Source organism: Centropristis striata, chromosome 6 (genome assembly GCF_030273125.1).
Source record: "Centropristis striata isolate RG_2023a ecotype Rhode Island chromosome 6, C.striata_1.0, whole genome shotgun sequence".
NCBI classification, from domain to species: Eukaryota; Metazoa; Chordata; class Actinopteri; order Perciformes; family Serranidae; genus Centropristis; species Centropristis striata.
Window position 1 is genome coordinate 8463950 of NC_081522.1, and position 27087 is coordinate 8491036.

A 27087-nucleotide genomic window follows, 5' to 3' on the forward strand; every position below is an offset into this window, starting at 1 on the left:
TCCCAAGAGAGCCCAAAAGTGTTAAAAAGAGAAAGTGGATGGCTGCTTTCACTCATCACGAGGCCACCTGCAGCGCTGTAAACATGTGCTGCTATTTGACTTATCACATGACAGGCATGAGTGCCTTTCAGCAGCACCACCTTTCTCTTCACTGAGGATGTGAACAGGATGTGGTTGTTGTCTCACTGCAATGCATTTTTGCTGCAGCTTTCATAAATGCATTTTCTACAGCATTCATGTGCCATTTTGTGTTGAATTAATTGTCTTCTGCAGTCTTTTGAATGAGGTTTGATCAGGAAAGTGTTAGTGCACACAACATGTTCATACTGAGCATTTTTTTGCTCTCTTACATGTTTCAGATCAGAGCTTTCTGAGGTTCTGTGCTCTACATGATGCCTGTGGCTCTGACAGTCATACTAAGCAGCAACACATAAAGAACTGGATTTCAACATCAGTGTTTTAAAATATTCATGTCAGCAGAAAAGAGCAGGGACTGAAATGAAGAGGGTTTTGTGGCATGATCAGAGGAAGTGGAGCTCCTTCATGCTGGTCCTCTCTGCTACGATACCAGCACACAGTGACATGACCCTGTTTCTGATGACTTTCCTGCTTAATGTCACGTTACTCTTAACAGGACACAACACCTATGGGAGAATGAGACCTAGATTTAATTTCCCCTGGGTTTTGTGCAAAGAATATTGTGACAAATTGCTTTCACATTTTTAATCAGATGGCATAGTGACAGCATTAAAAACAGACTTTAAGTGTGTTAGTTATGAATGTGTGTACTGCAGCTTCAAAAACCAGTTTGCTGTATGACTCCAAACATAGGGAAATGATCTCCCACCAATGCAAATTACCATGCAAGGCTTCTTTCATTACCCACTGTAGTTCAGTCTCTTCAGTTTGACATCAGTTAATGATTTGGGCTCCCAGTAATTTAATTGTAATGTTGAAAATCATTTCCTATCCTAGTTTATTTTGCAGAATTACACCTCTGTCATTATGCTGTGGTATACTGTGGGTAGGCCCATAGTCGGGACTGTTGCAGAGTCACATTATCTGAAGGTAGTTCAGTGTACAACTAGGCATGTACCTGAATATGCTGTTTTGGGAAAGCACAAATAATGAAATGGAATTTCTTGGTATTATTCATGGGGAAAAAAAGCCATGACTGGCATGTCGACGTTATAAAAAGTACTGTGTGATATTTCAATATTAATTATATTTCATAAAAACACCATGTAAAACTCATCCATCTAGGCTGCTAGAAAATTGTAACAAAAAACTTGTAACGGACAGGAAGAAAGTGTGGCTTCATTTCACAAATAAATATGAATGACCACAGTGCTGCTCTGTACTGTCTGTACAATGATCATTTCAAAAAAGATTCCAGGAATGCCTTGTTTGTGTCATTCTATCGAGTGCCTCTGCTTCATTGTTTTTGTTCTTAGGTTTTTAATAAAAACCTAAATGCTCAAATAGAGATCCAATTCAGACCCAGAGATTGGAATAAAATAGTTATGTTGATGCTGAAAACCTGTGTATGCCTACTTCATTCCATGCAGGAAATTGATCAGGAGTCAGGAAAGGAATCGATCAAGAATCGGACTAACAAGCAGAATCGATAATGGCATTGGTACCAATAAAGTCAATAATCAATTCTTACCCCTACTTCAGGGATAGATAATCTGCACCCTGAAATAGTGAACAATGGGTGCCGTACTGTGGTCTGTCCTTATTTAACAAGTATTTATGCTGACTACAATGTATGCTGATATTCTAGCTGGCTATCTTTATCCCTATCCACTCCAGAATAATAATGACATGAGGTTGTCAGCTCTCACCTCTCTACCTGTCACCCACTGGTTTATCATCAGCCAGCTCACAGAGGGACAGTGACATGTACATCCCTACAGGAGATCAACAGAGAATGGTTGTAATATTTACCTGTGCATGAGCTCAGTGATGAGTAGAATGTTTGATGTTAAAAATAGTTATAATGGGCACAGATAAGACAAACACAAAGGCAGGGAAATGTCTTTCATTGGCCTCTATTTGGAGCACTGATTCATACATGCCAACATGCACAGAAGCGTGCCACAAAACCAAGACTTGTGGATGAGATCTTGTGGCAACTGTGTCGATGTTTCCTCTAATTTCCCCCAATCTGACAGAGGGAATAAATCATCCATGTCCAATTTGCCGAAGTTTTCCTAATATGGGTGTCAATTAGTGCAAGAGTGCTACTGTGGACACAGCTTTACAGCCTGCAAACTGGGCTGCCGCAGGCAGCACAATGCATTAGCGCACGATGAGCTGTCAGAGAGGATTATTTCAGCCACGCCAGTCAGCGAAGGGGGTGGGCGCCGCTCTGCTGCACTAAACCGAGGAGAAAGAGTGGGCGGGAGACAGAGAAAGGGAGAGAAACACATAGAGGAAAGAGGGAAAGAGAAGAAAGTGTCCATTACACCGGGTGGATTTTTCCAGAGCACCGATGTTGGAACACTCTTCTGAGCTGGCCCTGGTGCAGAGTTTGTATGCCAACAGCATGCGCTGTCCCCCCTCTGCGGCCGGGATCTCTGTCAGGAATGAGGACCTGCCTATGAGGTACGTTGGGGTTGGCCCCTCATTCAAATCTGGGCTAGCTTTTGTGAAGCAGCCCGTATTTGGACTGCTTCTTTGTCTGGGCTGAATATTGTCATAGGATGTATTGTTTCCAGTTGAGGCGTTCTCCCATGCTGTGACTGTGTGTCTGTGGGCAGGGTGGTGTTCCTCTGTTTTTTTCCCCCTTCTAGCATCCCAAAAGCCTGAATTTGAATCTAATGAATTTGACTGTTTATGTCAATCCCATCTTCCCTAGACAAAAAGGATTCAATCTGCAGTAGATCAGTTTTAAAAACATCGTGATAGAAAAATCTATACCGTACAGCATCCTCATGTAATTTAATTGCCCCTCATCTCTTTTCAAAGTTCCACAAGGACTCAGATACTTGCACGAACTGTAAATAAAGAACGAGAGATGAATGTGGCAGTGATGCAGGTGTTTTTCTCTGCAATGAAGAAGACAAACCCTTGTGATTAGATATCTACAGAGACCAGCCCAGGCCTTACTGTAGTCCCTCAGTCAAAAATGACAAAAGATATGATATATCTCTCGAAAAAACAATAAGAACATGTACATACATATTGTAATTTGTATGAATTTAGAGGAACTGGTGTCTGATAAAGCGGTGTTATCATGCGTACTTAGTAAATCTTGGCCCAGTAGATTTTCCCTTCAGAAGGCATGATAAGATGAAGTTCTCTCTCTCCATTTTGAGAGCCCTTTAGTTGGTCGCCATTCTGCAAATGCTTTCACGAAAGGCAGAGCTGAGAAGAAAAAAAAGTGCCTCCAAGTTTGAGGCGACATGTTCAAAAAGACATGATGTGACCCATTTGGGATTGAAGCTGGTCTATTTTTAAACCGTGCAGTTTGTCACAAAGAGGAGAAAATTTAAATGCTGGGATGATGATGGTGATGATGATGATGATGAAGATGATGATAAGATGTGGAGAGCATGAGGGTAAAACATTTGATGTAAACAACAAAAGCATGGTACGTGTGGAGGATTATGATGGGATTACAGTAGTAATAATCTGAGATTAAGAATAGTAGGATAGTGTTAGAAGGTGCAACTAGGCACCCGCCTCTGGAATCTGCTTCAACAAGCATCTCTTGTTGTTGACTGTGCTGTATGTCTTGCACATAACCACAAGAAAAACAGGAGCTGCTGTTTACAGGAATGCTTCTCCTTTTATAACAAATCTATTCAATAAGATCCCCTGAGATCTAATTGAGTCAAAGGAAATATGTGGATGCTGCAGATGGGATGACATTATTGTATTTTTCCTCCATTTTAATGAAACCTGATTCTCCAGAGAGGTTTACACTAGCTTTTTATAGCAGCCCCTCAAGCTTAATGTTAATGCATGTTGCATAGTGGGCTTGTCTGCATGTATGGCAAAATAGGTCGCCTATCACATTATGCATACAAACCTCTTTTAGGCACTGTTTAATAGAGCCCGCTCTGCACTGGTGCCAAGTTGCCTTGAAATTGCTATGGATACAAGGATTAAAAAGGATTTCAAGAATGGGATGTTTCTTAGGACTAGCTATGAATAATATTTTTGGATTGTGCAGCTGCTGGAGCAATAATGAATGATTTGATAATTAGGCTGTAGGCCCCCCTTCCTCTCTGCTATGGCAAACAGTACTTGACAACTGCCCCCCCTACCTTTACCCCCAAGTGTAGAGGCCTCGCCCTGCAAGTCCAACCCAACAAAAGAAGATAAGCTTCCCCTCCCCCAGGGAAACACAACAGCCCAGCACAAAGAGGAACATGACCTATGACCCTGGGGAAAGCACAACTGAAGACAGCAAGAAAATTACATTTTAACCATCTCACTTTTAATTGGAAGATATTTGTGGACCTACAGGCGATGTAAAGCTGCAAATAGTCTTACTTATTTGCATAATTAAATTTAAAAAATAAAACAGGTGCCTAATTAAGACTCCTGAGAAAATATGGAAACAGGAGCAGCGTTATTAATCTTGATGATAATGGCCAGGGTTCTATATTTAAACATTTTAAATGGCCCTCTAATCAGGATCATTAGCTCCCTGAGTCATTCACAGACAGCTGGACAGGATCTTATAATGTGCCATTGTCTTCTGAAAAAGGCTGCAGAATATACAGTCATTATGAGGATATAAATAAGGATGTCACAGCAGATAAAACATCATAAACTACAAATAGGTCACTAAACTCTCCATAGAAGACAACGTGCCAGTCCCTATAGGGACATTACAGTAATCTTACATGGGGGTAGAGGCGCTGTGAGGCTTGCTGAGCAGCAGCAGCATGGTTTCAGACTTTTTGTTGAAAAGGCCACGCCTCTGGTTTGCTGCAGCTCGGTGTGCAGTGTGACAGCAGCTTGCCTGAATTTATTTCAGTCGCGGACGAGAGAGAGAAATTAGGAGGAAGGAATAAGGCGGATACCGGTTCCCCCTCTCTCTCATGCAGTTTTGAAGAAGACGCCCCCTCCCTGCACCTGTTCTGCTCCGTCTTGTTGCGTCTCGCAGGAGTTGAGCCTCTTGCCAGTGAGCGGACGCCTCATTGTTAGACGAACGTTGTTTTCAGCATGACTTCGGCGTACAACCTGGATTTCCACCCTTTGACCGAAAGTCGGTTAATGGCTTCAAGCGACACAATGTAAGTAACCCAACTATCGATCTGTTCCGTTACCGTCTCCATGTGTTAGCAACGCGTTCATTTATGAGTTCTTTTTAGAGAGAAACAACACAGTTCAGGGCGAGTTGGGAGTTAGCTTCCGTTAGCTTCACTGCCAACTGGAGGAGCTAACGTTGCTAATCATACGGACGGTGACGGTACGTTCACCTGGAGTTCAAATAGTTGGTTTAACTTGATCAAAATGGAAGTAACCTCAGCAGAAGTCGGCGAAGTAAGCGTAACACGACTCATAACTAATTGTTTGGGCTAGCGGCTAATTACTCGAAGTGACGGGAAGAAAACGCAGTTTGCTAGCATCAGGAGGCGTCAGGAGGCTCGCGCTACAATAGTCAAGTGACATGTGCTTCCGGAGATCACACGTTTCGGTATCAGGTCCAGAAAAACAGCATTATTATCCGTTTAAAAACAACAAACAGGAGTGTCTGCTTGTATTACATTACTTGTAAAAACAAAGCGCCACCCTGTTTGTTAGTTAACCCAGTAGAGCAAGTTGTAGTGGATAAAACGGTTGGTGTTTAAACAGTCTCTTATCAGCGGGTTAAGGGGAAGTGCGTTGAGTACAGATATCGTGTTAAGTTGACGCAAAGTTTGCGAAATATATATATTTTGCCGTGGAATTAGTATCGGGTGCTTTTCAGCTTCATCGGCTCAATATGAGAATTGAAGCTTGTTTGTAGGCAGCACACTCCCAGTCCCTCCCTGTGCTAGCTACAGGGCTAGCTCACATCGTTAGCTGCACTTATGTGGTGCCCGCGTCCATGTTGAGTGTAGAGTGCTTACTTAACGGCAGAAAACACGTGGTTTGCTACATTATTGAGCCATTAATGGAAATCTTGTGACAGGGCATGTACACAAGAGGAGCAGAGACATTTACCAACCACAGAGGTTCATATTATAACTGTGTCCTCTCCACACAACGCCAGCTAATCTTGTTTGACAAAAACATTACCAGATTCACACACTGCTCTTACAAGGGTGTTTAAAATTTAAATATTTGCGTTTTCATGAGTGATATTTTCAATTTTGCAGTAAAATAGGCATGGTCCCTTTTGCTTCCATGGTTTCCCATTTAAATGAATGCATAACCAAAGTCATGTGGTAACAGTATTTCTTCTAAATAGTTTAGTTGTTTTGTCATTAAACCTACTGCATTATGGTTGATATGAATGGCTGCAAGGTCAGTTCTATTTTTTGGCCCTTTACCCTATATTTTGTTCTACTGTGATTAAAGCTGAAACGGTCAAATAACAGATGCACATAATTCACAACTGGTTTGTAATTTTTCAAACAAATACCAAACGTTATCTAGTAAGAAGGATTTTTCCGGTTTTATTTCAAATTAATGCTGTTATTCAAATATGGTCCTTCATAAAGACGATCACTCATGAAAACCTAGAAATTGTTACTATTAAAAATGAAACACCCTTGTCGTGACTGTGTGAACTATGACATGGCTTTTGTGGTGCTCACTTTTTGTGACGATAAAGGCTTTGGAAACCTGAGAAATTTTGGTGTATGTACCTTTTTAAAGAGTGCTTGAAATGTACTACTAAATAGCTATGTGAACCCTATTTGTTGCTTTCTTTATCTAATGTGACAGTGCACTTATCACACAGCTTCATGAATGTTCATTTGACAAAACAAGCCATTTGATTACAGAATTCTAGGCTTAGACAGTTTTAAGTGCATTTCACTATTTTGTAACAGTGAGTTGATAAATTAAATAATTATAGGCTGATTAATTGTTCATGAAAATAATTTATTGCAGGCCCACCTTCTGATCATACTCCCAAATCTAGGAAAGCTCTGGAAAATGTATGGGTGCATATATAGACTAGTTGATTTTGATTTCTATAATATTGTACACTTTTACAGGATGGGATAGAAGAATATCTCATCAGTTGGACTTGGAGATAGTGATGTGGTGATTAGATCGTTTCCCAGCAGCCTTTAATTGATTTATCCCCCTGGTTGTGGACAGAGAGAGGGACTATGAAAGCTTAAGCGGGATCCTTTGGCAGCCGACACAGCCATAGTGCTATATCAGTAAGCTAAGCGTCACAGAGATCCCTTTTGTTGTGGCCGGGGAGCTGTTGATCTGTGCAAAGTGTAGGATCTTGGCACAGGGTCTGGGGGCTGCCCGGGCCAGCTGTTCTGCTCAGTGTGAGGGCGGCGGCGGTGGTGGTGGGAGAGTGCCATGCAGCCAGATGTTGAAGGCCAAGAGTAGGAGGGTTCTGATCTGGCTTGTCACCTGTTTCTCTGCTCCCGCTGTTAGCTTGGCGCTGCAATAATTACACGACTGGCTGTCCTGGAGCTACACGCACAGCCTTGGAACGCTTATAATCGCGTCCCCTATGTAGGGCAGTGTGATCGAAGGTTGAGCAAATTCCTCTGCAAGCTTTGCAAACAGATAGTGGGACAGGGTTACATAAGACCAGATGCACCAATGTCCATGAAATTGTCATGAACGATGTGGCTGTTTAGTTATTAACAAAATTTACACCAGAGGCATGTTAAGTCAGCAAAATAAGCTATTGGATGTCTGAGATTCTAAAAAAAGACATCACTTAGCATGATGTTTTCAAGCATATGCACTGTTCAGTTCAGCATGTTTGTGACCTAGAAGTCTGTATCTGCAGTCCACATGAAGTCAAATAAAAAAGGCACTTCAGGAGTGGACAAGTCAAGAGTAGCAGTGAAGGAGGAAGGATTGGATTGAAGGGATGTGACAAGAGAACCTCTCTTTTGGACTGATGGCTTTGTGGAGCAGAAAGCTTCAGTAATTATTTACTATACCGTTTAAATGTCTGCCATTTCATTTGAGTGTCCAAATTCAAAGTGTGAATGTTATGCATTATATATTTCCGTAAAAAATACCAGCAGTGGAAGGAAGAAAGCAGGATCCATAGCACAGACCGTACTTTCTGCTTATAGCCCCACCATGTTATTTACAGACGGACACACAAAATTATATTAAAGTCTAATTTTACCTGCTCACTATAGTGTAAACTGTGTGTGTCTAAAATGAAGGAAGTAGAGGCTATTGGGATGATTTCAGATATTTGTAAGCATAAACTAAGAGCAAAAAATGGTTGCTTAGTAAGGGGATTTTTGTATTAATTTTAAGATGTTCTGTTGCCTATCACAGGTTAGCATAATGGATGACTGAGTAAGTCAGGTCAGTAAGCACACAGTGTCAAAGTAATCAAGTCTAATTGCTGCTTTTAGAGAGCCGTTTGTCTCGTCATTTGAGATGCTTTAGTAAAGCTGCTGCCTTTTCCGGTGAGCTCCACCTGAAGCTTTAAATTCATGCTCCACCTGATGCCAACGGACGTGTGAGCAGAGTTTATTTAGTTGGATGTGTGACTGTTTGTTCACACGAGTTTCGCTTTAGCAACGTCATCCATAACCGCCAGGGATGCTCGGTGTGATTATGGAGCTAATGGGGCGGGCCTTGTCATCAGATGCTGGCCGTCTGTTAACATGCAGCCCATTCAGAGGCTGATTGAACGTGTCTGTCTTCATCAGGGGAAATGCAACAATAAAATCAAGCCATATTGAGCTGAATTGGAGTTAATGCCAGGAGGAAAATATCTTAATAACTTCTCATCAGAACCACAACGTGTTGATTGGAATGGAAATCAAATAAAACAAACAAACGTCCTATTTCTGTTTTTTTGCCTCAAGCAACATCCATCCTTGGTCGTCATTTGTTCTTTCAAACCTGGGCCACGAGTTTGAGTGATTCTTCCTTAGGGGTCCAACAGCAAATGTTATGTAAATCCTGCTGCTGTTTTCTGTGACCATTTTTTAAGTTACAACTCCAAGCCTGTCAGTAGGATATTTTTATGCCAAGCTTTTGAAACCTCATTCAACCTGTCAAAGAATATTTTGCCTCTTTTTTTTTGTAGTAGTGGAGAAAATAGATGGAGCTAGAAGAGAGAGCCTTCATGTTCTGCTTGACAGCTGTCAAAGATATTACCAAGGCATTAGAGACATTCTGTGTCTCGTTGAATCAGCTTATAGGGCCACTGGTTTCCTGAAAGAAAAAGCAACTCATGAGTTTTTCTGAGGGTATTACTAGCAAACAGCTGTTTCAGTCAACTGATTTTTTTCTCTTTTCTCAGAAGCATTACTGTGCGTCCATGTGATCTTTGACCTTTTTTTTTTGTTATCCCCAATAAAGCATGACAGCAGTGTGCTGCTGGTTGCCAAAACAGCCTAAGGGAAAGGAGTTTTAGTGTATTACACAAAACAGGAAGAGACTCAGCATTATTTGTAATGTTGCCCTGGCAAGACTTGTTCGCTCAATATTTTAATTAAAACAACATTTTGATAGTTTAATTGAGTACCACGCCATCAATAAATGGTTAGTAATGATAAAAATACAATTGAAATGAGATCTTTTTAATAAAGTGAGTGAACACAAATACCGCTTTCCGTCAGCAGTGGAGACCAAACAAAGCCATGTGACATGTGTTGCTGCTGTGACCCCTGATGGTTTCGGGATGAGTAACGGCCAAGCCCACAACGCTGAGCTTTCAAAATCTTATGCATTACCAGGCAAATTGGCTGGCTTTCTATTATGGGCACAGCAAAGGTGTCGCTGGCATACTTGTGCGGTCAGAGCTCACCAACAGGACAGACACATGGTCCAGATAAATCACCTGTTTTTATGGGTGGTGCAGCAGTAAGCATGCAACTGTCGTGGCTCTGGCTCTGAATGACTCGTCAGCTGCTGCAGGGCATCTTGGAGCTCGATGAGCTGCCACATCGCAGGGCTGTTTGTGGAAGCTCGGCAAAAGACTTCATCACTCCTGTCTGAGAGCACTCTGTCGAGCTGCGCAGTATTGACAGAATCAATTATAGTATTTTTTTAATACCCTTATCAATAATTTGACATTTCTTATTTGTGCTTTTTTAAAAATCATATTTATTCTGAAGTTAGGAATGACTCGATCAGTGAAGGGGAAAAGTTGCTTACTGTATGTAACTTTGATGGCTAAGCAGAGGGTGGTCTTGGCTGTTTCACTAGAACAATCAATCATTCGTAAAATACCATAACTCATCTGTAATGAAGGCTCTATATTTTTTTTAAAAAGTAATGGGTTGGTAGCATTGGTTACATTTCTTAAGGGTTTGAGCTGCAATGTTTGTCTTGAGATTTCTAGTTTCACCCCAATACATTAATGACAATTTTGGTCTTTGAAAATACACATCAAAAGTATCTTATGTAACATCGTGTCTTCACTGATATGGTAAAGTCCTGGATAGTCTATCATCGCTGAACCAACTGTAAACAGTGTTGATTAAAACTTATTTGAACTCCACTGAAGAAATGACTCCTTTGAAAACTGTTGACAGAGTGTTGTTTAAGGTGTATACGGCAGCTTTGTATTGGCGTAAGGCCACTGCTGTATTGACATAACATTATGCAGCTCTCACATCTTGACACTCCAGTTCCAGTGATAGATACTACTTAATGTCAGCAGGTGTCACTTAAAACTGATACTGGCAGATACTGATCCTTGTAGGCAGCTGTCACCTTCTGGTAGGAAAGCCATCAGGGCTAGCCATAGTTAATTACTAGCTCATTAAAAAATGGTTAGACATTTTTGAGAAATGTGATTTGTGGTTTTGTAATGAGTTAAATCAGTAGCTCGACTATTTCTTGGCCTGAGCTTTTAGAGTTGCTGATAGATGGATTTTGTAACCTTTAGACACAGCCAGACTGTTCTCCCATATTTAGTCCCATATTGAGTTAACTGGCTGCTTGAGTTGTCTTCATATTTACCCATCCAGATATGAAAGAGTCTGCTGAATATGATATGAAACTCTTCTCATCTTGAGAAACTATTTTGATAATTGGTTAATCATTGATCTATTTTTTTATGCAAAAAATGATGGAAGGTGCTATTTTCAGCCTCAAATGTGGAGATTTCCTGCTTTTCTCTGTTTTATATCATATTTAACTGAATATATTTGGGTTTTGGACTTACAAAACAAGACATTTAAAGAAATCTTTCATGCAATGAAAGAGGCATATTTCCCAAAACGTCAAACTATTCGTAAGGCCTAGCGCCACAGCATTGGCGCTTTTTAACTTGAAATGTTCCAGCTAATGTAGTTTCTGCCATTGTTTCATCTCCTTCCTCTTTTCTCTTTCCTCAAGTTTTAGCTCAAGCAGTCAATACAGCTCTTAGTGTGACAGTGCTTACTGTGTCTACTGTGCACTTGTCCACTTTACAATTATGATGTAACACTTTGAGGCAGACAATTTGAATAGATTATTTTTTATTACTTGATTAATATGAACGTGTGATATATAGACATTTTTGCAGTAATTAAAACTCAATTTTCTATGGGGGTGTATAGCATGGCCTAAGAATGAATTATTGCGGTTACATTTCACTTCAGCAGTCTCTTAAAATGAAGAGACAATGCACAGCTGGAGGGGGCATGTGCGTTTAGTGAATGTCAAGTAAACACCGTCAAAGGGAGTTGATTTTGAGCCTTCAAATTTTTGAATACTGAGACAAATCCAGTTTTTCGAGTGAGGTTTGCTGTTTCTGCAACAGGATTTCATCAAAGGGCCCTCAGCAAAATGGCGTCGGGAGTGCCACTGGTAAAACTGGATAAATGGTGTCACCCACCAGTGCCGTGGCCTTAGCAGACGTAGCCTTCGATGTGTTCCAAAGCATCTCTCTGACTTGGCCCATTGTGCTGTAGAGGAACGGTGAATAGTGTTCTCCAGCATGGGCGAACAATATGTGATTGTTCCCCTGCTGTGGTGAAGAAGCTGTAGGTTACTCTCTGTACCATCGCCAAAGCGCCTGAGGAGGAGATGTACCGCAAAATCTCTGTCTGCTAACCAGCGATTCTTGTAGGTTTAGAGCTCTGCAGTGCTGTTTTCCTTTAGCTGTCGGAGCTGGTGGGAGGGGGGCACTCACCCCTTTTTGGTGGAGAGAGGCTTTTGTTTCACTCAAGCTTTTTTTTCCCTTTTTCACTGTTTGTCATCATTCGACTGTATTGACAGCCTCGAGGAAAAAACATTCATACTGAGGTGTGAAGTTGCATTTCAGTAGAAGAAGAACTGAAGTGTGATTTGTTAGCATGTCATTTAGGTCCCTCAAGGAGTTTGGTGTTTCTGCGGAGCGGCTGGGCTCAATTTGTAAAAGATGGATGGCTCGCGTCCAAAGGTCTGTGTGTGATATTGTTTTATGTGTGTCTTTTTGTCAGTCTCACGGTTACAATGTTGTTGTTTTTGGTACCGTGTGTGCGTGCCAGACATCTTTTGTACCTCAGTCTACACCTACTGTGTTGCCCTTCTTGAGCCTCTGTGTTACCACATTGTGTATTGGGAGTGATGCTTTGTGCTTAACATGCTTTCTCTGCCTCGACATCCGTGGATGGCTGTAGCTCCGGCCTCATTCCTGGTTTCCAGCAGTACTACACCTGTCAGGAAATGTTTGTGTGCTTGATTTTGTGTCTGAGTGAGACAAAGGTGCTGTAGTCGTAGGTACACTGGTGGGTATTGATTCTCTGTCCCCAAGGCTTGCCTCAAAGTAAAATGGCACGATTTAGTATTTCATTCATCTCCATCATTGCTCTACTACCCCTATAACACCCAGATTGTTACTCGATATGTTGTTGACTATGCAATTCAGAGTTGTTGCACCATCCTATTGTAAACAATATATTGTTTAAGCATCTACTTCAGTTGACACGTTAAATTATCATTATGGCAAGGATTTAATGCTCTATAACATTTGTTATTTGGAAATGTAAAAAACTGTCAAAACACATTAAGATTATTTATGAAAATAAAGGAAAAAAACTCAAACTTTAGCCCGTTTTACGACTGACAATTTAGCCTGATTTCAGGATGTTTTGGTTATTGGTTTCACAATTACAATTCTTGGGACTATTTTTACCATCCACTGGCAATCCAATCACAATTGACTTAAACCCCTCCCTAGTACGGCCACTGTTCAATCCTTGATCAGCAACTGTAACTCTGCACAGGAGGCCTGCCAAGCATTCAGGGTTTTGTCTACATGTTAAAACTGGATTTGGAAGGGAAAATGCCAAAATGGTGCGCACACAACCTGCAAGTTTCTCTACATTGCTGTTGTAGCTGACTGGGAACCAGATCCGCTGTTTCATTTCTGCCCGCCATAGTGTGACTGATTTGCACGTTAACCTGTTAATCTCAGCACATGTTGCTTATGGTGGTTGGATAAATGTGTCAACATTATAGGGAGTCATGACTACACATTTGCTTAAAATAAACCAATATATTGACTTACCCTGCTGTGCAAGAACATTATTGTCCCTTTTACATGTTTTATCTTAACCTAAATTGTAAAGATCATATAATGTAGTAATAATGTTCTCTTCATTCACAATACTTAACAGACGACTAATATTGTAAATGTAGCTCTCAAATACATATACACAATGATATTTCAGAACTATTACACCAGAATTTTGCTTTAATTTCTTTTGGAATATCTACACAGATATAATTGAATATGCCATATTGACATGTGGGGTGTGAAAGCTTGACAGGCCTTGCAACATTACCCCTTAGGGCATTATTATTATTATTATTATTATTATTATTATTGATTTTTACTTTTTTTTTTCATTACCAGATGTGCTATAATTTAAATAACTCTTGCCAAGTTCCACTGTGAAGAGGTACAAGGGGTTGTCATTTTTTGCTGGGCTTACTGGAGCCCTGGTTGGGGGAGTGTGGGATTGGTGGGACAGTGCCCTTGGAAAAATATGGGTACCTCATGATATTTTTACTGTTGCGTTATGCTTTTGTGCCAATAAAAAACTATTGAAATAAAAAAATGAAAATAAAGGGGAATTGGACGTATGATTGATTGGTTTAAGATGGTGTTGAAATGACCTTCCAAAACTTTGTTTTATTGTTATGATTTGCTTATTTAGAAGAGAAATACAATGTAAATCTTCTTGACAGTAATTTTGAAGAATCTGTCACTGACAAAGTTTTTGAAAGTGCTTTGCAGGAACAATACTCTTCGTTAACATGGATTGGTGATTTAAAATATGTGGAATTTTGTTCAGACCCTTGTATACTAATAGCGAATTTCATTGTTTCTCTTAGCAACGGCAACGGAAGCAAGATGAACGGTTCGCTGGAGCAATTGGACCAGCCAGACCCAGACTCCATCAAGATGTTTGTGGGCCAGATTCCACGTTCCTGGTCAGAAACAGAACTAAAAGAGCTTTTTGAGCCCTTCGGAGCTGTGCATCAGATCAACATCCTCCGTGATCGCACGCAGAATCCCCCTCAGAGCAAAGGTACGGTCAGACCACAAAATTATGAATATAGTGTTGAGTGATTAGCCTACTGATTGACAGGAAATTCACTGAATTCAGCTGATAATCTGTTTTACGGTTTCATGCCTCTACCATTTTATAGGATGGAAAAATATCTTGTTTTTTAGGTTTTGCAATTTTGAACTTGGCTTGGAATGTTTATATACTTTTTAAGTAAATTATCTTATGATTGATATAAAACATTGTGTTACATTATTTATCATGTTTATTTAATTATTTATACTGTTATAGCCCTAATTAATTGGCATCTTTAAATATTGGTTACCTTCCAGCGAGACTCGGAGCTTTGTATAGCCTCCGCTGTCCTTTAACTGTATTTGCCCATCTTTTAGTGGTCAAGCACTATACACAAAACCCTGTTATTGCCACGTCATCTACCATCACATTTTAGCACAGTACCCTTAGGCATGCACAGCATGGCTTGTCTACACACGCAATGCAGCTGTGTTTGTGCTTACAGATGAGATGATTCAACGGCCTTTTGTTTCAGGGTTAAAAAGTAGCACCTTTTCTTGCATAATCCTGCATTATAGAAATATTATTTTTTTCTTTTACTTTGGCGTGCTGGCTTAAAAGCAGCATTGTATGAAGGAAGTGTTACTCAACTGCAATTTTCCATTAAGACATCTATCGATGCGCTTACCTTAGAAATGGTGCTCGAGTTGAGCGATTCAGTTTAGGTTCCAATTAGAGGAGACGGTGAAGTGGAAGCCTGCTGTCTGCAGAGAGCTGCAAAGTGCCACTGAAAGTGCTCAGTCTCCCGTAACTAACTGCAGGTGAATAAAGCAAACGACAGTTTCCCTGATGTAACTGTCCTGGGTTTACGACACCACCCAAATTTCAATTCCCTTGATGGTTCGCTGACTCAGTATGGCTAAAGGCACTAATCCACTCCCTGGTTTTAATGTGGTAGGACCTTGTTTGATGCTGGACACTGCGTGTAAATGCAGCCTGTTCTGGGCTACCAGTGGTTTCATGGCCTTGACACACCAAACTGTACCAAGCCATCCAGAGCTGTTTGACTGTCATTAAAGAGCTCTGGCCAACCGTTGCCCATAATTTTTGAGGTGTGTCCAGAACCATTGGCATTATTCAACCCTTATAAGCTGCCGTTTCGCTGATTGAGTCTGTATAATCATTGGTAAAGGAGTCTGAGAGAGCGAATTGCCCGACTGGCTGTTCAGAAGGGCTGAACCGTATGTCTTTTTTTTTTTTTTTTTTTTTTTTTAATAAACATTTAAAGCTTATATTGAGATTTTCAAATAAAGCTTTGAATATCTTTGATCATATTTTGATGTCATCACCTTGGGAAAAAAAAAACACAAACAAAATCCTTAATTTGTGTAAGCGATTCACAAGATTTTTTATGCCACAATATTAACATTTATATATGATTTTCTATCTTCATACTATTGAAAACCGGTTAAAATTGGTTCGTTCTGGGGTTTGCGCTGACTATACTCAAGTTAGTAGTGTCTAACTTAAGGTCCATCTCTACAGCTGCTTGCCGCTCTCCTCTTCGTGAAGTCAACTAGCACAGAGAGGGAGACAAATTACAGCCACCACTGGACTCTAATTCTACTAATATTATAATACAAATTACATTAGTGTAGCCAAATATTTTTGTAATGTGCAGGAATACTGGGTTCAAACTGAATTAATTGACATGCAAAAAAAAAGAACCTAGTGTTCTGAACAAGGCTTTAAGATATTCAGTACAGGCATAATGTTCAGTCAGGTGATTGGATGATTATACCAATTTAGTGCAATCCATATTTTTTGCCTCTTTTTGTTCTTTTATAAAGGAAATACTTGCTGACAATAATGCTACTACCTGGAGACGGACATCTTGCCTTCTTCTTGTGTTTTTGCCAGCATTCATTTAAACATTAGTCATGCAGCTTTAAATGATAACATAATGACGGAGTTGTCTGTGCAAATATATCTGATGTCGTTTCAACTGATTAAGAGTATAATTTTTCTAATCTTCATGGAATGTGCGAAAAGTAACAACTGGATTTAGATCTCTATTAAGTTTCCCTTCTCCTCACTTTTCTCTGTTTGGTCAGAAAGAGCCCTCGGTGTGTCTAGAGCCCTAATGGCAACACACCATGTGACAGCGCAGCACTTGATCCACATGATCTACACCCATCTAACGTGACCAAATAATCCTGATTGTGTTCAAAGGTATACCAGAAAGTCTCCAGGGTGCTTATTATTCTGTGTGTATGTAGATATACAGCCAACACTGCACAGTTCATTGGGAGGCTGAAGAGTTCAAAGCCCCCTTTTTTTTAGTAGAGCCTGCCCCTGTTCTATGTAGAGTGTCAGCTGTGATGGCCTATTGACATGTTAATGCAATGTTAATGTATTCTAATAGATAATCTGGTCTGATCACAGCGGTCTTTGGCTCTCTCAGCCTGTGTGAGGTGAATATGTTGCAGCAGCACCCCCACGCCCATTAATTTCACTGTTGTCCTCCTTTCCCAGTAGTCCTGCTCCTACTGGGAGAAGTGGGGGCAGCTTTATCAAAGCACAATGGCCTGATGATATCTGGCTTATGTTTATTTGCATGGCAGATAATGCTACACCCTCTTGTTATGTCATCAATCTTGCGTTTGTTTGATTTGTCTGTTGAAATTGCTGTAATCCCACTTCCATTTTGGTTGTTTACTTTAGCCACGGATCTATTGAGGAGCCATCCGATTTGCTGTGTTTTTTAGGCCACGTCTACCGCAGGTCATGAAAAAATCATCTGATAACTATCACGCCTCTCTGGATGGTTTATTTAGCTCCAGTAAATTGGAGGCAGGGCTAAGCAGCAGAGAAAGAGCTCAGCTGGTTGTGAGAGAGAGAGAAGAGAGCAGCTCGATGCATATTAGAGTTCAACAGCCCTCCCCGCGGCCTGGGAGCTCCAGTAACAGCATAATACACACTATGTAGGTCAGAGACGCTGCAGTGCTCCACTTCCCCAGCCCAGTGAAACTGACAGGCTGGAACGCCACTGGCGGTCTGCTGGGACGGAAGGATGAGAGGCTTTTTTTTTTCTCCCTCCCCCGCTCTTCTTTTCTTCATCCCCCTCCCCCACCTCCTCTCTCCTCCCATGATTCCTCTTTCTTGCTCTCACTACCGCTCCCTCTTGTCTCTTTGTGCTGTTTTCCTGCCTCCTGTATGTATGTTTGTATGTGATTGGATTCTTATGTAACCGGGCACCACTCTCTCTGATTTGTTGACGTGTTGGTGCTGCGCCCCGGCATGCCCAGGCAGTGTTGACCTGCGGACTGTGCATCAGTGCCTCCTGACAGCTATCTAACCCTGTGGTCATCTCTATGGCCATGTCACAAAACAGCCTTCAACTATCTCATTACTCCAGTGTCCTCGCTGCAAGCTCCGACATGAGCTATGTGCACCATCTAACAGTTGGCGCTAAGAATATCCTGTCACATGTTTCTAACATGTGATATGCAGAGAACATACACTCATCCGTTTAGCTTCTTTCCTGCTCTGCAGCAGTTGTGGCATTACATTTACTGTCTGTATGCGCTGCGTTTTTAATGCTGTTTTTGTCTCCTTCCCCCGCCCATTGTTTGTCCCTGTTTTTCTCTCTCTGCAGGATGCTGTTTTGTAACTTTTTATACAAGAAAAGCTGCACTGGAGGCCCAGAATGCACTGCACAACATAAAGACTTTAAGTGGGGTGAGTAAGCACAGTATGGGCTGCTTTTAGCTGCTTGAGCCCCTCTACATCCCTGGTGCAGGCTGTGAGCTGCGCGCTGGCCGATAATGAGCACTCGGCTCACTGAACGCCTGTCTGGCCTGAAAAATATCTCAGCCCCCACTATGCACTAACATCACACTGAGGACTGCCCTGAATCTCAACACACTAAATTGATAAGGCCAGCTGACCCTACACACATACACATGCGCACACATGCAGGTATCAGGTAGAGTGTGCTTGACCAGGCAGCAGGTTATTCACTGAGGCACAGGACCCGATCGCCACAAAGTGGAACAAATTATTAATGCTTGTCTTCATGAATCATTGATGCACATCTACATTTTTATTTCACAAAGTTGGCGGTATAAAAGAAGGCGAGTTGAAGTCTTTTTTTAACAATGAAGCCTGCTGAGAGTGAGCGTGGTCTCCTAATTCCTTACCTGATTTATCTAGAGATTAAAGCCCAGTCAACTGGAATAAGTGCAGTTGCTTGTTAAACCTCCACAAATCTGCCCCCCCCTATACAGCGTTCTAAATTACTCCCTTCGAATCCATTAAATCTATAACAAACAACTCCAGCCTTCGATTAAATCAATAGCAGAGTCTATTGGAAATGGAGCCACTGTCAGTGAGGTTACAGGTAAATATTGAACCGGGTTGATAAATGAGTGTAGCGGGCTGAGTATACAGGCCTAGCTCTCTTCAGTGGAGGACTATCAATCAGCCAGACATTTTAAATAAAGTGTGGTCTAACGGCTCAGCCCTCAAATCCCAGTCCCTGATCATACTGTTACTGGCATTGACTGCAGGTGACTGAGCTTGGTTTGCGTGACCAGTAGAAAAGCTTGTTTCTGTTCCCGTTTTCTCTCCCTTCTGTGCCTCGCTCTCTTTGGTCAGTGACGCTAGCCAGTACCCATACTGAGCAGGCCATCTGTCTGCTTCTCTTTAGTGCTTGTCAAAAACAAACCCACCGCTTTTCATAAGTACAACCTGCTCAGGCATCTCACAGCTACATTTATTTCTTCTCTTTTATGTGACATGGTGGGTAAAATGTGCTAAAAATATATTCGCTTGAAGTTCTGTGCGTTGCCTTGGACAAATGTGTTCATTAAAAATCCTTAAATGACAGATCCTAAAGCCCTTTTTCTCATAATGAACACAGCTTAAGAAAAAGTGTCATCTTCAGAGATGTTAGGCGTATTCAAATAAGATTTTTCACAGCTCAGATTTGCCACACTTTTTTCAGCGTGTATGTGATATAATGACTAACGCAAAACTTGCTTTATTTTGCTTTATTTGATAGCAATACAATACTGGCTTGCTTGTCAACCATCTCTGTAAAATTGTTCTAAAGAAGATGAAGGTTGTTGACAGGAAGAATCGATAAGTTCAATCACAAGTCTACACTAAAGCGAGAAGTGAAATTGGATACTGGAGAATTTGATCCCTGCCATCAACTCATAGACACTTCCTCCTGAATCTGGCGGTGGTGAGGGATGATGGTGTTTTGAGTGAGAGAACAAAACAAGGCAGGGAGGAATGCTTGAAGATGAAGGGGATGAGCATGAAGATATGAGACTCTTGTTATGAAAGATAACGAGGCCAAACACCTGCATAGTTTATAATGCTAACAGGTGTAGAGTTAACCGTTTCTCTACCCCATTTTTTTTTCTCCAGATGCATCATCCTATCCAGATGAAACCCGCTGACAGTGAGAAAACAAGTGGTAAGTGGATTAATGTGAAATGCAGGGTGGCATAGGGCGGGAGGGTACAGAAATGATTTCTGTTGAGGAAAAATCTTTTTAGATGTAGCCAAGGCGAATGGGGTATGAGATTTTAAAACAAGGCGGGGGCTGGATTGTGACTGTTTAATGCCAAAATGAAGGCCGGAAAAGGACTTAGTTCAGGGAATGTGCAGCAATACACAATTTCTATATAGTTTCAGGGGTTAGGAGGATTAAGGGCTTTAAAAGGCACCAAGGGGAGAAGAGTAGAGCAGGTCCAGAGGATCTGGAGAAGAGCACAAATGGATGATACAGTCATCTGTCTTGAGAAGTAGAAATTGAGGAAAACAAAGCTGCAAGTTGGAGAGATTTGTACAAAAAGGCTGGCACCTTGAGCGAGAGGCAGAAAATGTGGCAACATGACAAGGAGAGAGCTTGAAAAAGAGAAGTGCAAGATTTAACGCCTGATGTAACTGCAGCTTTCATAGCTCCATAATTGTTTGTCTGAATAGCGTTCCTCTTTTCATCCCTCTGCAGCGGTAGAAGACAGAAAACTCTTCATCGGAATGGTTTCAAAGAAATATGGCGAGAACGAGATCCGAATGATGTTCTCGTCTTTTGGACAGATCGAAGAGTGCCGAATTCTCCGGGGACCAGATGGTCAGAGCAGAGGTAGGAGTGCTCTCAGCGTAGGCACAGTGTTCTTTGCCTCACAGCCGCCACCTTCAGTGTAGCCGAGTACATTTTCTCATGAAGTATTTATACAGGCCCCTCCCCTCTTCATTTCAACCCCCTCCACCCCCAAAATCAAGTGCTATTCTCCTCCAGCAGCACCCATTCCATCCCCATAGTCTGCCCTCCCGTCACTGTTACACTCAGCCTCCACATCTCACAGCGAAGGGCCGCTGCACTTGCTGTCCGGCACAATGGCCCGTTGCCTTGGCAACCCCTGGCTGCTGGTGTTCGTGGGCTCAGCTGGCAGGCGGCTCGGCTCAGCTCAGCTCCTCCTTTACCGCCTCCTTCATCACACTCTACAAAGGCTGGAATTAGCTTGTCGTTGCATCTCCTACATAGCTCTCAACTGCATAAAGCCTCAGATAGCAGGCGGCACGAGGCTCTTGCGCTGATGTATAAGATAAAACCTCACAGCACAGACAGCTGGCCATTAATTTCTTTCTTTTTTTAATAAGTAAATGTACGCAATTTATCCGCAGTTTGAAATGGACCTTAAAATACCACTTTGATGTTTGCAGATCTTACACATTTAAGCAAATCAAAGCCTTTCAGTGTGTATTTATGTGTGCATTTTATGTGTTTATAATCACCATGACTGTTTCACCATGACTCCACATAGTCAAGCCTCTTTGGGTGGCAATTTAATCCGTCGATCACTGTGCTCATGTGACACGTGTTACTGTTCTCCTTGTTGTGTTCTTTCTCCGTGTGCTAACCAGTGAGGGTGGTTCTGTGTGCTTGGGAGTTGCCATTCTTTGTACTGTAATGTGTTTTTTGGGGTTCATAACGAGTTGTCCAAACCTTTTGTCTTGTTTTGTTTCTTCTTGTCCCTCCCTCCCTCCCCCCCTCTCCTATTGTTCCCCCCCTACAGGCTGTGCGTTTGTCACATTTGCTACCAGGGCAATGGCACAGAATGCAATCAAAACCATGCATCACTCTCAGACTATGGAGGTACTGTACCCCTTAGCACCTATTTCTCATTTCCCCTGTTCCCCCTCATACATTCTGCTGCCCCCTTGTGTTGGAGAGATGAAGTACCTGTCCAAGCAGATGGTGTCCATTCATCAGAGAGCATGAGTCATTTCCAAAACCACTCTTGCTAATTACAAAATTACATTGTCGTCTGCAAAATAATTGAATAAAACCTGAAACATTGCCTCTCACATAGCTTCTGAATCCGGAGCTAACGGGACACAATGAGAATTGCCGTCATCTCTAATTTTGGGCTGAATTTAATGCATCTCATTTATTGATTTTGATAATAGTATATTAGAGCCTAGCCTTCAGAGTCTGCCATATTAAATCTATATTTTGGACCACAGGGAAAAGAGCTCACACCATCAAATATAGGTTAACAAAAAATTAACCCAGAATCCAGCAGCTACCCTATTAGATTTCTTAAAAAACTGGGTCCATGTCATCGTGTAGCCAATGGTATCTTTTGTGGAAGTGGAGCAGCAGTAATTTGACAGCTAGCAGGTCAGAGGCTCCCCAGTGAAGCAGCAGACCAAGTCTAATTAGGAGCCCAACCAAACATAACACTCCTCCTACCAGATTAAACGCAGGCCCCAGTGGTGCTGCCACCTACTTCCCCACATATCACAACCTCCCCAGTTCTCAGCTGCTACGGGAGGAGCAGAAGCCATTTTCCCTGTCCAGCCTGGTCCCTGTCTAGCTCTCAACTCTCAAAATACTTTAGCACCGCATGCCTCGTGTCCATGCGTTTGTCTGAACAGTATGGGACTGTCTGTTTGTGAGGTTGTGTGTATTGTAATGCATTTTTCTTGTTAATGTCTGCTGACATATCCTTGTTTGAATGTCTGTTTTTTTAAGTGTTGTCTCCATCTGTTGTCTGCTTGTCCGTGGACTCAGTTCAGCTCCTCAGAGTGTTAAAAAGACTCACTGTCTGCAGCATTGTCCTATGCCCCTTTTGGAATGTGGCCTGGCTCCGCTATGCATGGCAGATGTCCTCTGTGTGTTAGCTTTGATATGAATGCAACAGGCATAAAAATCTGTCTTGAAGAAAAGATGATATCCCCCTTAATTTTTTTTAATTCCTTGCAATGACTGTGTCCTTGCATTGTTGAATAAACAGTGGACTCTTCTGAATCGGTCTAATGTCCCTGACCTCTTTACCGCTTCAGGGCTGTTCCTCACCTTTGGTGGTGAAGTTTGCAGACACACAGAGAGATAAGGAGCAGCGGCGCCTGCAGCAGCAGCTAGTACAGCAGATTCAGCAGCTCAACAGCGCCTCCACCTGGGGAAACCTGGGCGGCCTGGGGACCCTCACACCGCAGTACCTGGCAGTAAGTGTTCCTCAAACATGCAACCCGCAGAGCTGCACAGTTACTCATGTTTTATCATATGGCACGGTTTTAGTTTCAAAATGTATTAATAGGTGTGCCATATGTTTACCATATGGGCCACTTTAACTGAAGAGTACAAGTGTCGAAAGAACGAACTAACTGAGAAGATGAAGGAATATATAAATGGTAATAACTCAGACGTGTAAAGTTTGTTATAAATGAATATGCATAGATTGAGTCAGGTAGACAGGGTGCAGTTTATAGTGGTGTGTTGCTTGTAATACTGTGAGGTGCAGTCTCAACAAAAACTGAACAAAGGTATGATTATTCTTAGGGATATGTTGTATTGAATAATGTTGTCAGGGGAGCCTGTTTTGTTTACTTGCTGTTTGTTGAACAGCGACTGTTCTGTATGGAAATGCAGCAGCCATTTTGTGTACGTCATGGACTTGGTTGAAATTGTAAAGATATCAAAAAGATGCCCTAAAAGGGATGCTGTGAAAAAACTTAATAAAAACAAAGTGCAATGATTTGCAAATTGTTTGAGACCTACATTCAACTAAATAGAGTAAAAAGACAAAATACTGGAAAATATTTGGGTTTTTTTTGGAATAATGAATTTGATGCATTCTTTTTGTTTTGCACAGCACCCCAACTTTGTTGGTATCAGGATATGAGACATTTGGAAGGGACAAATGTAGATGGGGTCTAAATCCTGTGAACAATAATCTAACAGAACTAAGACTTGCATATTAAAAATGAGTATGACAGCCAAGATTACCACATCCAGCCTTTGTCCTCACATTAACTGTATAAGGGCAACACTTAAATTGTCAGTGTTGTTCTGAAATTCAACAAAACAAGTTTTATACAGTCAATAAAGACCTAATTGTGATTCTTCAACTCAGTCTTTCCTACTTTGTCTTCAACAGATGCTCCAGCAGGCCACATCTACCAGTAACCAAGGCAGTTTCAATAATATTCAGAGGCTAGGAGGTGAGTTCACCCTCTCAGATGTTCTTAAGTCATCCTCTATAATTGAAAAAGCCACAACAGCCAGCAACAACCCTGTGACTCAGTGCCTGACGCCCACACGGTTTCTAACTACCGTAAATTACATTAGTCTTTCAGATCAGTGGCACATTAATAATCAGTGCTGTTATTCTTGACCTGTACAGACTGCTAAGACACTCACACAGCATATAACTGTGAAGAAATAGTCCTGTGTGGAGAAATTTTTAAAGCAAGAAACTGCTCACGCCATAACTGTATGTTGAAATGCAGTTTTAGGTGTAATTTGAAAATGAGTACTGTTTTTAAAAAAAAATTGGTATTAATAAAGTACTCTGTCAAATAAAACCCTGAAACTAGTGTATTACTACAATAAACACTGGATTTTATAGTACAGTACAGTATACTAAGTTTAATGGTTTAAATAATATTTGAAAAATGAGATTGATTACAAAAATATCATGTTGTATCCAGGCAGTGTTAAAAAAAAGGCTGGGAGAAGAAAAAAGTGTCTTAATTGATTACATACTCCTTAAATCACACTCTATTTTAAACGGTAAAGATGTATTCTCTATGTATGCGTTCTTGAGAAGTTTATTCTCTGTAAGACATTTTGGAAAGGTGTTTGTCTGCAGTAACTTTGAACATCCCCTCTGTTTCTTCCTTCTAGCAGCAGGTGTGAACCCCCTTCAGCTCCAGAACTTGGCCACATTAGCTGCTGCTGCGGCTGCAGCTAGTTCTGGCAGCCCCACTTCCACCAGCACCCTGTCTGCAAGCAGTGCAGCCCTGGGAGCCTTGGCCAATTCAGGTAATTAAATACTTTCATGAGCTGTAGTATGTGTATGAACTATATATACAGTATTTCTCACACAGTGTCATGGTGTCATTGTTACTTTTAGTTCAGTTGGGATACTTATTTATGGATGCTATGGAGTTTTTGGACGTGCTAGCTAAATTCACCCGTCTATTATATTTTATAGTATAGTTATATAGTTTAGTTTATCTACACCCAGAATATTTACATCTAAAAAATATAAATAAAAATCTCTCACCCTACGGTTGAACATACATGTTCACAGATCGCCCCCTGCTGCTGTGATGGTATCGACCAACTGCTCTGCAAACCTCCCTCCTCTGCTATTTGCCTAATGGCCCTCAGCCATTCCTCATTTATTTTATGGGAGTTAATCAGCCACATATAAAATTTTATGAGAGCCCCCATTTCCCTTTAATCTGTGTAAATATACATTGGCTCCATCTGTCTGAGTTTAGCATATTGCTGCTGCGGTAATGACCTTGCCTCGTTAAGAGACAGATTTTTAACTGCCCCTCACTGTTTTCTCATCCTCTTATAACAATTTGCGGTAAAGACGCCAGACGTTTTAGAGTGATATGAGGTGTTTTGAACATGAGCTCATCTCCCCTTTAATTGTGTCTTTGAACAACAGGTTCATCAGCGTCTAGTGCGGGTGCTGCCATGAACACCTTGGCATCCCTGGGCACCCTCCAGGGTCTCACTGGGACCTCTATGGGCCTCAACCTCAATGCTCTCACCAACAGCGTCAGTGGTAAGAATGTCTTTTTTTTTTTATAGGCTAAATAAAATATGCTAGGGCTGTGCTATATGACCTCAAATCAATATCACGATTAATTGAACATTTTACCTCAATTGTGATGAATGAACGATTATTTTGTTTTTTGCCATCACAGTTAACTGACAAGGTCTCTACTATAGATTGGCTGGTTATTAAAGCTGGGATATTTTTTCCAGTCAAACACTGCATTTTTTTTGTGATTTTATGTAAATGAAGGAAACACACATGGATGAAGCATTGCTTGAAATGAAAACGTCACATTTTAGTTTTAAAGAAGAAATCAACTTCGGTGGACCTTTCATTTGTTGCAAACTGTTTTCCCTTGTGTTTACATTTGACTTTATTTTGTCTGGTGTCGTTTTCCCTAAAGCCAAAATTTGTCCAAACGACGGACATGGCACTTTTGTTGGGTACAAGCCACTCGGGTTGCACATTAAAATCAATCTGCAGTAAAACCCTTTATATTCACTGTTAAGGTTTGCTGAGCTTCATGTTAAACATAAACTCAGTGGTCACTTTATACAACTGTAAGTACTGCAGGGGGGTATATCGTAAAGTTCAATTCGATCAATATTTTATCAATGGTTGATATGGAAAGGGAAACAATCAATTTTATTTTCTATACTACTATTACTATACTTCTTGCGAGATTTTGCTGCTCCGCGAGACTCCCACAGCAGCGCTTGTTGCATGGAAGTCTCCAACCGCTGTAGCTCTTGTAAGTGACCAACATGGAGGAGAAGAAAGATGCTAAATAAATTGCTAAAAAAATAAACGCACATGTAGCTTTCAAAATAAGAGCACATGGATGTGTTAGCAGCCACCACAGAATTTACAAGAAGACTGTCAAAATATGATGCCTTAAATAAAACAGAGGAACCACCAAATTTAGGCTTTTAGGGCAAAAATAAGGCATCTATCCTGCTTGCTACAGTGGCTTCTTTTATTTAGAGATTATTATATCTTTAAATACCTGCAGGGAAAAGTTATTTATGTCTTTGTAATGTTAATGTTTAAATAAACTTTCTGGTTTATAATGTAAATCAATTTGGTCTGGTTCGGTTTTACACATTTATTAACTTTAATACATTATATCGAGCCAGTCAAAAATATTGGGATATCAAATTTACGCCATATCGCCCAGCACTACCTGTAAGATTTGATGTTAACCAATATAATGCCTATGATTCCCACGGGTTCCAATAAAACGTTGAATTAAAGCATTGAAATGGTAGTATAAAAAGACTAATTCTGAAACACAATTACCTATTTGGCAAAAACAGGACAAGGCAGTCATTCAATACTACTTTGAGGTTTTTGGACCCAAC

General features: G+C 41.1%; 1 protein-coding gene across 7 annotated transcripts in view; it reads left to right on the forward strand.

Moving 5' to 3' along the window:
- The first annotated feature begins 2445 nt into the window (after positions 1–2445).
- Positions 2446–27087, forward strand: part of LOC131973861 (CUGBP Elav-like family member 2) — a 30706-nt gene continuing 6064 nt past the window's right edge. For 2 of the 7 annotated variants that reach the window (XM_059335963.1, XM_059335965.1), the window contains exons 1-10: positions 2447–2610; positions 14434–14630; positions 18283–18365; positions 20064–20112; positions 20650–20784; positions 21719–21798; positions 22992–23153; positions 24086–24149; positions 24835–24972; positions 25613–25732. In XM_059335963.1, coding sequence (XP_059191946.1) covers positions 2498–2610; positions 14434–14630; positions 18283–18365; positions 20064–20112; positions 20650–20784; positions 21719–21798; positions 22992–23153; positions 24086–24149; positions 24835–24972; positions 25613–25732 — 1141 coding nt within the window. In that variant the 5' untranslated portion in view covers positions 2447–2497. Of the gene's footprint in view, positions 2611–4956; positions 5256–14433; positions 14631–18282; positions 18366–20063; positions 20113–20649; positions 20785–21718; positions 21799–22991; positions 23154–24085; positions 24150–24834; positions 24973–25612; positions 25733–27087 lie in introns of those variants that run through there. The other 5 variants (XM_059335964.1, XM_059335967.1, XM_059335968.1 and 2 more) reach the window with 5 other exon arrangements.